Consider the following 12052-nt stretch of genomic DNA (forward strand, 5'->3'; position numbering starts at 1 on the left):
CTTTTTGGATTATGGTTTTCTCTGGGTATATGCCCGGTAGTGGGATTGCTGGGTCATATGGTAATTCTATTTTTTAGTTTTTTAAGGAACCTCCATACTGTTGCTCCATAGTGGCTGTATCAACTTACATTCCCACCAACAGTGCAAGAGGGTTCCCTTTTCTCCACACCCTCTCCACCATTTGTTGTTTGTAGATTTTCTGATGATGCCCATTCTAACTGGTGTGAGGTGATACCTCATTGTGGTTTTGAGCTGCATTTCCCTAATAATTAGTGATGCTGAGCAGCTTTTCATGTGCCTCTTGGCCATTTGTATCTCTTCTTTGGAGAAATGTCTATTTAGGTCTTCTGCCCATTTTTGGATTGGGTTGTTTGTTTTTTAAATATTGACCTGCATGAGCTGTATATATATTTTGGAGATTAATCCTTTGTCCGTTGATTCGTTTGCACATATTTTCTCCCATTCTGAGGGCTGTCTTTTCATCTTGCTTCTGGTTTCCTATGCTGTGCAAAAAGCTTTTAAGTTTCATTAGGTCCCATGTGTTTATTTTTGGTTTTATTTCCATTACTCTAGGAGGTGGGTCAAAAAAGATCTTGCTGTGATTTATGTCGAAGAGTGTTCTTCCTATGTTTTCCTCTAAGAGCTTTAGAGTGTCTATCTGGCCTTACATTTAGGTCTTTAATCCATTTTGAGTTTATTTTTGTGTATGGTGTTAGGGAGTGTTCTAATTTCATTCTTTTACATGTAGCTGTCCAGTTTTCCCAGCACCACTTATTGAAGAGATGGTCTTTTCTCCATTGTATATCCTTGCCTCCTTGGTCATAGATTAGTTGACCATAGGTTCTTGGGTTTATCTCTGGGCTCTCTCTCTTGTTCCAGTGATCTATATTTCTGTTTGTGTGCCAGTACCACATTGTCTTGATTACTGTAGTATAGTCTGAAGTCAGGGAGTCTGATTCCTCCAGCTCCATTTTTTTCCCTCAAGATTGCTCTGGCTATTCGGGGTCTTTTGTGTCTCCATACAAATTTTAAGATTGTTTGTTCTAGTTCTGTAAAAAAAATGCCATTGGTAATTTGATAGGGATTGGACTGAATCTGTAGATTGCTTTGGGTGGTATAGTCATTTTCACAATATTGATTCTTCCAATCCAAGAACATGGTATATCTCTCCATCTGTTTGTGTCATTTTTTATTTCTTTCATCAGTGTCTTATAGTTTTCTGAGTACAGGTCTTTTACCTCCTTAGGAGGGTTTATTCCTAGGTAGTTTATTCTTTTTGTTGCAATGGTGAATGGGATTGTTTCCTTAATTTCTCTTTCTGATCTTTCGTCGTTAGTGTATAGGATGCAAGAGGTTTCTGTGCATTAATTTTGTATCCTGCTACTTTACCAAATTCACTGATTACCTCTAGTAGTTTTCTGGTGGCAACTTTAGGATTATCTATGTATAGTATCATGTCATCTGCAAACAGTGAGAGTTTTACTTCTTTCCCAATTTGTATTCCTTTTATTTCTTTTTCTTCTCTGATTGTGTGCCTAGGACTTCCAAAACTATGTTGAATAATAGTGGCGAGAGTGGACATCCTTGTCTTGTTCCTGATCTTAGAGGAAATGCTTTCAGTTTTTCACCATTGAGAATGATTTCACCATTTGCTCTGAGTTTGTCGTATATGGCCTTCATTATGTTGAGGTAGGTTCCCTCTATGCCCACTTTCTGGAGAGTTTTTATCATAAATCAGTGTTGAATTTTGTCGAAAGCTTTTTCTGCATCTATTGAGATGATCATATGGTTTTTCTCCTTCAATTTGTTAATATGGTGTATCACATTGATTGATTTGCATACATTGAAGAATCCTTGCATCCCTGAGATAAATCCCACTTGATCATGGTGTATGATAAGAGGCAATTTCTTTTACTTTTCAATTCCCAATTGCATGAGCAGAGTTATACCTAAAAAAAAAAAGTATTTTTCACTTCACAGAGTATCATACTTTTCCAGATTTCCAAAGACTTCAAAATATTAATAGTTACACAAAATATCCTTGTGAAGACTGTACTAAAGCATTCTCTGCATCAGAGGAAGGTAATTAGGATGTGTGTCCCCACAGAGATGGGTTCCTCCATGATGTTAAGTAACCAAGGGCTAGAGTTATTGGATATGAAGAGAAAAGCAGGGGAACAACAGATACCAAAGAATCCTTTTTATCTGCCCAGATATGATGTAGCTGGTTCATGGCTGACAAGATTTGCAGTACCTGGAGGGGTACTCCTGGGAAATTTCAAAGGAGACTACAAATCTCACTATCGTTTAGTGCATAGTTTCTCTCTTTACTGGGTTTCTGGAATCTCTCCATCAGACTGCAAGGGACAAAACAGGTGGAGAGTTCTCAGGAAAGTAAGAGGAAGCTAGCTGGCTTGAACCCCTTGCTCTACTATATGAAGGCATATAGCACAGTACTTGGCATACAGCCTATCCTCCTTGACATCATGGCAACCAGAGCGCTAAAACAGTGAACTTCATTGTGGTTCTCAGTCCTATTTGCTTTCATTTTGGGTCCTTAGCTACTCAAATTCCTAGAGGCATATCCAAGACCTTTGGGATTGCATGTGTCCTTCCACCTTTTGAGAAGGGCTCTTCTCTCTATGAAAGGGTCTTGGTGTTAAGTGCTCCTCACTCTGGCTGGTTTTCTCAGCAACCCTTGCTGCTCCTGGGTGGCCGACCTCTTGTCTGGTTTGGACAGGGATTCCTCCCCTCAGGCAACATCTCCATTAGAATCCTTTTTCCCCCTTCTTCTTCATGTCTCTTCTACTCAGGACTGGTCTGAAATGCAAATGAATTCCTGGCCAGAGTTGGAAAGCAAGGAGACTGGGGAGGCCATGGTAACAGGGTCCTCTTGCTCACCAGAGTAAGTGAGAGTTGGTTTTCTTAGGTTCACTTTGTCCTTTTCTCCCTGAGGCAGATCTGCCCAGTGACAGTTTACATCATACCCTCTGCTTTGAACCCAGCCCCCAGAGCCAGCCCAGAACAGGGCCTGCAGAGAAGCCTGGCTCCTCTGCCCTCCATGGCCAGTTCCGCCGCGCATGGCTGTGCAAGGTCGCCCACGAGGGCGGCAGTGCGTGCGGGGCTCTGCTCAGGCTGTACCCCAAGCAGTGTGTGCCCACAGGAAGCACACGCCTCTAATTAGTGCGAAGGCAGAATGTGTGTGCTCCTTGATAAGAAAAGTGCATGTATTTTCAGAGGATGTATTAGCATTAGGAGGAAAATTTGATGTTTCTTTAAAATTTCCTGGATGGAATCTGTGACCAATTTTAAGAAGGCTATGCTTTAGAACAGTGTGTAGGAGGAACACACACACACACCTTGTTACACAGTGGCACTCATTCATCACACCTACTCTATACTTCCAACTTCTTTCCCAAGGCAGCAATCACCTTCAGACACTTAAAATACTTAACATTTTATACTATGCTTACTACAACAGACTAAAGGTATAATCAACTGTCAGTAGAAATATCTATAGGTAGATAAATACAATGTTAACTCTGATTTTTACAAATCTACATACATATCAAGGCTAAAGACCATATATCAGCGAATGTCCGCAATAGTAAATAACAATTAAGAAACTGAAGAACTACACTTTTATTCACGTTTCCATATTCTAAACGCTTTGCTTAATGTTAAATTCATTTTCAGAGTAAGAGAAAGCTTTTTTGCATTTCCCAAGTATACCACAATTCCACTTTTTGCCATCATCTATGTTCACGTCTCAAAGGGAAAACAGATCTATTATAGTCATTTTGGTGTTTAAGAAACCAAACTGCCATGGGTGTCGTCCAAGAGAGACTGTATCAACTTCCACTCTGCAGCACAGAATAATCACATACAGAGTACAAGTGCAGCAACTCGGAGCCTTCGTGAACTGAGTGCTGGAAGAGCACCCAGGTTGAGAGAACCATCAAAGAGTTCACTCTCTAAAATGTCCAAACACTTCCCTGCCTCCTTCAATAAAGTATAACAAACATGACTTAACCCCTTCTTAATGACACAGAACATTAAGAAGGGGTTAAGAATAAACAATGCATATGAAATTAAGAGGACTGGGTCTGACTCACTGGGTCGACATGCCCTGGGAGACTGATCTTGGTCATTCACTGCACCTTCCGGGGCTTGTCATCTTTAAGAGAGGATCACCGAATTCCTCAGAGCTGTCTAGAAGATTAGGCTACACAGCACACGTGAAGTGCCTAGGGCAGTGCCCCGGTTCCTGCAGAGGGTGCTCCATGAAATGCCAGCCCACTTCTTCACCCCTCTGTGCACAATCTGAACAGATGAGTTGCTGCTGTATATGCTGCAGGGCTGTCACCCCTGTGTGGAGGCACATGTCAAAAGTGAGTCACGGGGCAGAATAAATGCAACTCTACGTCTTGCCCTAGAGCTTTTTTTTAAGCACTTACATTGGATATGTGTGTGTGTGTGTGTGTGAGTGTGTATGTGTGTATCATTAAGAGCAGCTTTATTCATAATCACCAAAAACTGGAAGCAACCAAGATGCCCTTCATATATCCACACAATAGAATGGTACTCAGCAATAAAAATGATCTATCAAGTCACAAAAGACATGGAGGAACCTTAAATGCATATTGCTAAGTAAAAGAAGCCAGAAAAAGTCTCCATACTACATGATTCCAAGTATATGACATTTTGAAAAACGTAAAACTATAGAGACAGTAAAAAGATCAGTTAACGGTTGTCAAGGGGAGAGGGGGAGAGATGAACAGGTGAGGCAAAGGGGACTTTCAGGGTAAGGAAACATATATATAAATTTATATATATATATATGTTTACATATACAGACGTTTATACATATAGACATGTAAACTTAGCCATTGTGAAAGAAACCACAAAACAATCAAGGCCAACAATAAGGCAGCCACTTATATTCGAGCGTGTGTTTTACCTCAGCGCTCACAGCAATTTTTGTGCTCTTTTGTTTACCAGTGATTTAAACACGCTTTGCAGTCTATAGCCTCTAAGCTTAAACCATTTCGTTGTTAATGCATCCAAGTACGGAAACTACTTATTTGGGTAGCTTTATCAAAAAACAATATTTACTATTGCATCCCCATTGCACACCAGTGAAGTATGAGCTATGGGTTATCAATCGTACTTCAGAGATGGGCAAATGCAGGTATAGCTGTAATTCAGGTGTGAAGAAAGAAATATACACTAGACACAATTTGTAGCTGATGTCTTTCTTTACATCTATAAACCAAAAAGCGTACAACCCATTATTCACCCACCTCACTAGGAATATGTTCTGGCAACTCTGTGAACAAGAACTGTCTGCCTGAATTTCCTAAGGCATGATGTTTGGTTGGGCTGACCCTGAATTTGTGATCTCTCTCCCTTCTGTTTTCCTTTGTACCTGCTACTTGATGGATGACTTTTTCCTTTCTATCACTATTTTCATTTCAGCTGCCAGCGTTGCCTCAGTTATTCTATGAAACATATCTCAAACTCTACCAGCTATAGAAAAGAGAATGGATAATATCATACACCTTAATAAGCCTCTAAAGAAAAAAAAAATAGTAAAAAGGTGAACTCCCAACATTCTTCAAGACCCAAATACCACGTTCTCTGTGAAGATTTGCACTGATCGCCCCAGTTAACCACACCCTCCTTTTTGTTCCCACTATGTCTTATATTCTGCTTCTATTATACCTCCCATCACAGTGAGGACACGGAATTACGTATATAACTCTCTCTCCCACCAGGATGTGAGCCTGCCAAGAGAAGAAACCCTTATTTTAGCCCAGCAGACACTGAACATAAGTTGGATGAAATGGAATTAAAGAACCAAACTCTATAAAAGAAGATAAACCTCTAGTCGGTATCTGGTCTGATGTAGTTGAGTAGTTTTCAAATGAAAACAGCGGGTGAGGAGGGCGGGCAAAATGGGTGAAGGGTGAAGTTATTTATATTATAACTGAAAGGTACAAACTTTCGGTTATAAGATAAATAAGTCCTGGGGATGTAATGTATAGCGTGGCAACTATAGTTAACAATACCGTATTGTATTTTTGAAAGGCGCTAAGACAGTAGATTTTAAAAGTCCTCATGACAAAGAAAATTTGTAACTATATGTGGTGATGGATGTTAACTTATTATAGTAATCATTTTGCAATATATACATATTTCAAATCACTGTGTTGTACACCTAAAACTAACAGAACGTTACATGTCAATTATAGTTCAGTTAAAAAATAATTCTAAAAGGAAGGGTTCTGTGCATTCTAATAATTGTTGCATTAACATGACACTAGATAAGAACCGTGAAGCTTCAGATTTGGATTTATATTGTCTTTATGAAGTTTTGTTTTGATTTGCTACGATAGTCATGCACTGACATGGCTTTTGTGTTCTACCAGTTGTCACTATTATTCTTCCATTTAAAAAAAGAAAGAAAACGAATGTTCTCTGAAGATTCCCGTAAATCCTATAACAATTTAATGATGAGCAACTTTGGCTTTTAAACCATCACATTCTAATCTATTACTTGAGGCCCTGATCCTGAAATGTATGTAGAGGACAGGGTGTCAAGATGCTAGACAGAGCTCTTTACGGCTTTAGATTGTTTTTTTGGGGGGGGCGGGGAGGGGAGTGTTCTTGTTTTTAAGCCAGCAAAGCCATGATTGAGTCACTGAGCTTCAGCGATGACAATGAGAATTCAAGTTATCTTCCAAACTCCTTCCCATATAATAATTCTTCAGGATATTTTAAAATTACACCAGCAAGCAACTGAGCTAAGATTAAAATATTTAAGATCAAATTATTTTACTTACCTTTCCATTATTTTAGTTGTAACCTTAAGTAGATGTAAAACTCTTTTTAACCTCAAAGTGAATAACAAGAAAAATACCTAAATCTCATGAATAATCTCCTCTGTTTAGGTGCAGTTAAAATGTTAAGCCTCTCAGATGACGTATGGTACCATACCTGTCCTGTGTATGCAAATTCCAGAGCTTGCTTTAAGCCGAGGCTGGTCACACCGTGTAAATTCACCTCGTCGGCACCACTTTCCACCATACAAAGACTGAACATGGCCTGAGATGGAAGAGAAAGGAAGACAGTTATGGGACTTAAAATGCAAGAGAACAAGACAAAGTCCTAGAGAAGCTAGGAAAGAAAAAAGTTTTACAAGTTAAAGACTGATTTTGGTTTTTGAAATGCTTCTGCAAAACTTCCTTCACACAAGCCACTGCAAATCACTTTGCTGTCCAAATAGTTACAGTAACACACAGATGGCTCTGCACACCTCACACACAGAGTGGCGCTGAATCCCACAGCTGTTCTCTGGGGTGACTTGTGTTTAGGCTCTCTCCCTGAACTCATTCTCTCGATCCCGGCGTCCCACAGCTAACCTGATATGGGTAGCAGTCCCGAACATTCTTACCATAAGACATGGAAAGTAGTGCCTTGTCTCCTGACTTCTCTGCCCTTTTTTCTGCCGCACCTCAATGACGCATCTCATTCCTCTCATCTGCCATAGATCGCACCCTCTATTCCAGTGGTTCTCAAAGTGTGGCCCCTGGGTCAGAAACATCAGCATCTCCTGGGAACTCCTTAGACTACAGATTTATGGAGCTCCAGCCCAGACCTACAGGATCAGAAATTCAGAGTGGGACCCAGCAATCTGGGTTGTAATGGGCCATCCAAGAGACTCCGATGCTTACCTGAATTTGAGAACCACTGTCTAAGTTATTCAGTGAAAATCAATTTGCCTCCAAACCAATTCTCCAAATGGCCAACTTACTGAAAATCAGTTTGTCAAATGAAAACTTTGAAATTTAAAAAATGCAGGAATTCCCTGGTGGTCCAGTGGTTAGGACTCCATGCTTTCACTGCTGAGGGTGTGGGTTAAATCCCTGGTCAGGGAACTAAGATCCTGCAAGCCATGCAGTGTAGCCAAAAATAAATAAATAAAATAAAATGAAATAAAATTTTAAAAATGAAAACTTACCAAGTTAAACAAATGCATGGGCTCCCCCCCCCCAAAAAAAAAGAAACCACACTAATTTGTACACCTTTAACAAGTTTGACTTAACAGGTAATAGAGATAATATTCAATTTTGGGTCACTCATTATGAAATACACTATTTAGGAAAGAGTACATCTATGTAGTGAAGAATTAACCTTACCCAAAGGGAGGTCTGGCCTTTGCTTTTGGTTTCTGGAAGGTAATCTAGGCCTTTGGAATATCCTGCCTGATAGGAGCATCCCTGTTTCCTGAGGCTTTGGCCACTGACAGTGGCCAAACGACATGATTTATGACAGGAGCTTTGGTCCACACTGTATCAGCTGTGACCTAGTGGGAAGCAGCCGCATAGCACAGGGAGATCAGCTCGGTGCTTTGTGACCACCTAGAGGGGTGGGATAGGGAGGGTGGGAGGGAGGGAGACGCAAGAGGGAAGAGATATGGGGGTATATGTATATGTATAACTGATTCACTTTGTTATAAAGCAGAAACTAACACACCATTGTAAAGCAATTGTACTCCAATAAAGATGTTTAAACAAAAAATAGAGGGACAAGAGACTCAAGGTATTAGTCTGACCTCCAAGAGAGGCTGGAGATGAAAGGTCAGCCACACAGGCAGTCTGTGACTGAGCACCAATAAAAACTCTGGACACCGAAAACTTGAGTGAGTTTCCCTGCTTGGCAGTCCTCTGTGCTTACTGTCACAGAGCATGGTCAGGAGGGGGTAACGCAATGACTCCACAGGGGGAAGAGGGCCAGAAGCTCCCTATTTGGTCCCCTTCTGGACTCTGCCCTCTGTGTCTCTTCCCTTGGCTGATTCTGATCTGTATCCTTTCCCTGTAATAAGCCATATCTGTGAGCACACAAGCTTTCAGCGAGTAACGTGAGTCTTTCTAGCGAATTACCGAACATGAGAGTAGTTTTAGGAATCTCAAACTTGCAATTGCTGTCAGGAATAAGAGAAGTCTTGGGATTGTCTCTTCCGATTTTGCAGTTTGGCTAACTTCTTAGAACTAAAACAAAAATCAAATCGAACAAACAAACCCTCACTGTTCTATGTGATAGTAGTTAAGTTCATACCAAATCTTTTTAATTTTAAAAAGTCATTTTTTTGTTTTGCCAATGGATTAATATTCATCTTCTAGCAATTTTTTATTCTGATAAATTCATTTTTGATTCTCAATATTCTTTACTTTTTTTTTTTTTTTTTTTTTTTTTTGTGGTATGCGGGCCTCTCACCTGTTGTGGCCTCTCCCATTGCGGAGCGCAGGCTCCGGACACGCAGGCTCAGCGGCCATGGCTCACGGGCCCAGCCGCTCCGCGGCATGTGGGATCTTCCCGGACCGGGGCACGAACCCGTGCACCCTGCATCGGCAGGCGGACTCTCAACCCCCGCGCCACCAGGGAAGCCCTACATTTTAAATTAATATGTATGGGACAAGTGGTTTTAACTGATGGTCCATTATTCTTTCTGGAGGTCCTCATTTCTATCTCACACAGTAGAGCTGTAAGTTTCATGATGAATAAGATTGTCTTTGATAACTTCTAGTTAACCTTTTAACTGTTAGAAATACACAATTTGAGAAATTTTGTAAAGAATATTTTAAATGCTTATAATTTGAGAATCTAAAAAATAACATTCAAAGTATCCTACAGACATTGGGAGTATGTAACATGTAACATATGCAATTATATTTGCTATATTAAATAGCAGACATTCAGAATATATTTAATTCAAAAATTCACTTTATCATGAATAACTGAAATCTAACATTCCTTTAGAAGCTGTTAAAGGTGAATGGCCAATATGGTAAATTTGACAACTTGGTTAGTGAGTTGATCTGACTTCCCACTGATGCCATTGGCAGTTAAGGTTAAGAACACTAGACTCGAAGTTACATAATCCTTGGTTTAGTGAAGTACAGTGATTAGAAGCAAACATGTAACCAAACAATTCTGAGTTTGAACACTGCCAAGTCACTAGGAAAAATACATACCTTTTCTGCGATTCAGTTTTCTTATCTGAAAAATGGGGCTAAAGATTGTACCCACTTCATGACCTTTTGGACGATTATATAAGAGTACATATAAAGTACTGAATACAGTGCCTGATACATGGCAAGCTCTTAGGAAAATTTATATTTTATGATAACAATGAAATAGAATGAAGTTTCTCTTATGCATTCTCTGGTTAAAAGGATTGACATATCAGAAGTATCGGTTCTGAGTTTTTTTAACATCTTTATTGGAGTATAATTGTTTTACAATGGTGTGTTAGTTTCTGCTTTACAACAAAGTGAATCAGTTATACATATACATATGTTCCCATATCTCTTCCCTCTTGCGTCTCCCTCCCACCCTCCCTATCCCACCCCTTTAGGCCCTCTACGTGGTCACAAACCACCTAGCTGATCTCCCTGTGCTACGCGGCTGCTTCCCACTAGCTATCCACTTTACGCTTGGTAGTGTATATATGCCCATGCCACTCTCTCACCCGGTTCTGAGTTTTGTTGATTTGTTTTTGCTTTGTTTTGTTTTTTAAATCAAGTATGGCTATAGATAAAAAATGCTAATAGGAAATTGACTTAATGTTAAGTGGATTCTGCTTATGCATTTGTAGAAGATCTGAAATTTCAACATTAAAAAGCACAGGTTACAATAAAAAACTTTCAATCTAACTCTAAATTTGATTCTAGATTTCGTATAGCTGCTTTTAAAAGAAACTGAAAGAAATTTCAGCTGTTTTCAGTGTCCATTTTTTATTATATGAGTGTTTAAGTTTTTAATATTCCCCACATTAATGTTTTTTCAGGTCTTCCAAGTTGTAATTGCACCTGATATGGTAACCAGCTGCTCTCCATCAACCCATATACAGAGCAGGACAGAAATGATTCAAACTGCAAAAAAATTATGAGTTAATGAAGTGGAAAAAGTTCCTGAGAGCAAAGGTTAAATAAGAGAACACGCGACCAAGGGAGTTTTTTGAATCTGCTTTCGTAAGGGTCTTTTGGGATTGACATGTACACACTACTATATTTAAAACAGATAACCAACAAGGACCTACTGTACAGCACAGGGAACTCTGCTCAATATTCTGTAATAATATAAATGGGAAAAGAATTTGAAAAAGAATATATATATATATATATATATATATATAATTGAATCACTTTGCTGTACACCTGAAACCAACACAACATTGAAAATCAACTAAGGTCCAATATAAAATAAAATTTTTTTTAAAAAGCAACTATGGCAAAACTGGCATAGAACAGGTATCTGTCCTCAACCAGAGACTTTACTGAACTTGAAACCTGGCTTAGTAGAGTTGGGGAAAGAATATAACCCCTTAAAAAATGTACATACATATTTGTACATGTTTGTATAAGCAACAAAACAACACCAAATTGGTCACTGTGGTTATATTATAGAGTATGAACTGCAGATGATAGGAAGAGACTATTATTTTACTCCATTTACATATAGTATTATTTGGATCATTACCATGAACATGTGTTACCTGTGTATTTCTAACACCAGTCTTTTGAAACTTTGTTTTATTTTTAATGTTCAGGGTTGTACAGGAAGACACATATGATTCAAATCTTGGTTCTATAACCTACTTTGTCATGTGGGCAACTTACCCTGAACATGTGACCTTTGGCTAATTTGTTAACTTCTCTGAACCTCAGGCCCTTTACCTGTACATGGGGATCATACCAACCTCACAGGGTTGTCTTGAGGTTTAGATACAATTATGCTTAATGTCAAGCATAATACCTGGTACATAGAAGGTGTCTGATAAACAGAAATTCTTATTCTAATAATCCAGGCTGATTGTCCTACTCTCTCATGCCTCCCTTTGATCCCAACTGGAATGAGAGCTAAGAAACAAACCCCCCTACCGCCACCACCCTCTGACCAAATCCATTCCTTTCTAAGACTTTCCTATTGACGATTTTCACTCAAAATTCCTATGTCTGGCTGCAGGACTTCACATTCACCACATACT

General features: G+C 39.4%; 1 protein-coding gene across 7 annotated transcripts in view; it reads right to left on the reverse strand.

Annotated features, from left to right (window-relative positions):
* KLHL32 (kelch like family member 32) overlaps positions 1 to 12052 on the reverse strand; it is a 233856-nt gene that overhangs the window by 124700 nt on the left and 97104 nt on the right. For all 7 annotated transcript variants that reach the window (XM_028494634.2, XM_055087613.1, XM_055087616.1 and 4 more), the window contains one exon: positions 7000 to 7107. In XM_028494634.2, coding sequence (XP_028350435.1) covers positions 7000 to 7107 — 108 coding nt within the window. The remainder of the gene's footprint in view (positions 1 to 6999; positions 7108 to 12052) is intronic.

Source organism: Physeter macrocephalus, chromosome 10 (assembly GCF_002837175.3).
Source record: "Physeter macrocephalus isolate SW-GA chromosome 10, ASM283717v5, whole genome shotgun sequence".
NCBI lineage: Eukaryota > Metazoa > Chordata > Mammalia > Artiodactyla > Physeteridae > Physeter > Physeter macrocephalus.